Source organism: Colobus angolensis, unplaced genomic scaffold, assembly GCF_000951035.1.
Source record: "Colobus angolensis palliatus isolate OR3802 unplaced genomic scaffold, Cang.pa_1.0 Scaffold254, whole genome shotgun sequence".
NCBI classification, from domain to species: Eukaryota; Metazoa; Chordata; class Mammalia; order Primates; family Cercopithecidae; genus Colobus; species Colobus angolensis.
In genome coordinates this window covers 1,171,922-1,172,432 of record NW_012115755.1, presented here as the reverse complement: position 1 = coordinate 1,172,432, position 511 = coordinate 1,171,922, and the positions used below count along the sequence as shown (strand labels likewise).

The 511-nt window shown below is 44.4% G+C and overlaps 1 protein-coding gene across 1 annotated transcript in view; it reads right to left on the bottom strand.

Annotated features, from left to right (window-relative positions):
• The window catches only part of FAF2 (Fas associated factor family member 2), a 63,094-nt gene that overhangs the window by 11,670 nt on the left and 50,913 nt on the right, over positions 1–511 (bottom strand). Inside the window, exon 9 of the mRNA XM_011946834.1 lies at positions 146–317. Within this exon, the coding sequence (XP_011802224.1) occupies positions 146–317 (172 nt within the window). The remainder of the gene's footprint in view (positions 1–145; positions 318–511) is intronic.

Sequence of the window (511 nt, the reverse complement as noted above, 5' to 3'; positions counted from 1 at the left end):
TTCTATTTTTTTCTTTCCTTTTTCCTTTTTTTTTTCTCTTAGTCTGTTTAAGGTGGCTATCATTTATTCCTTTTACATTTAAGACCAAGATGGCAAAGTCTCGGCATTTTGGGAACCACAGGGAGTAAAGCCACAGGTCCATTACCCGCCGCCGTCTCTCCTCTGCCAACTTTTGTTGTTGCACCTCCTCCTCCTTCCGCCGCTTACGCTCCCGCTCCTCCCGTTTCTTTCTTTCTTTCTCCTGGTCAGCCCTAAGAGAGGCCAGGTAGGCCTCATCCTGCTGTTGTCTCAGCACTTGGGTCTGGTTTCTTTCTTCCCTGTGAACAGATCAAAAGCAAGAGAAGAAAAACAGCACTCTCACAAGTTCTGTGTTTTCTTATACTGAAATTTTCTGTGTGTCTGTGCGTGCATTATGCGTGTGTGTGTGTGTGTGTAAAAACGTTGATATTCTTAGCAGATGACTATTTCACACTGCCGTAAGAGATTCCAAAAGCAGAGCATGGCAGAATCT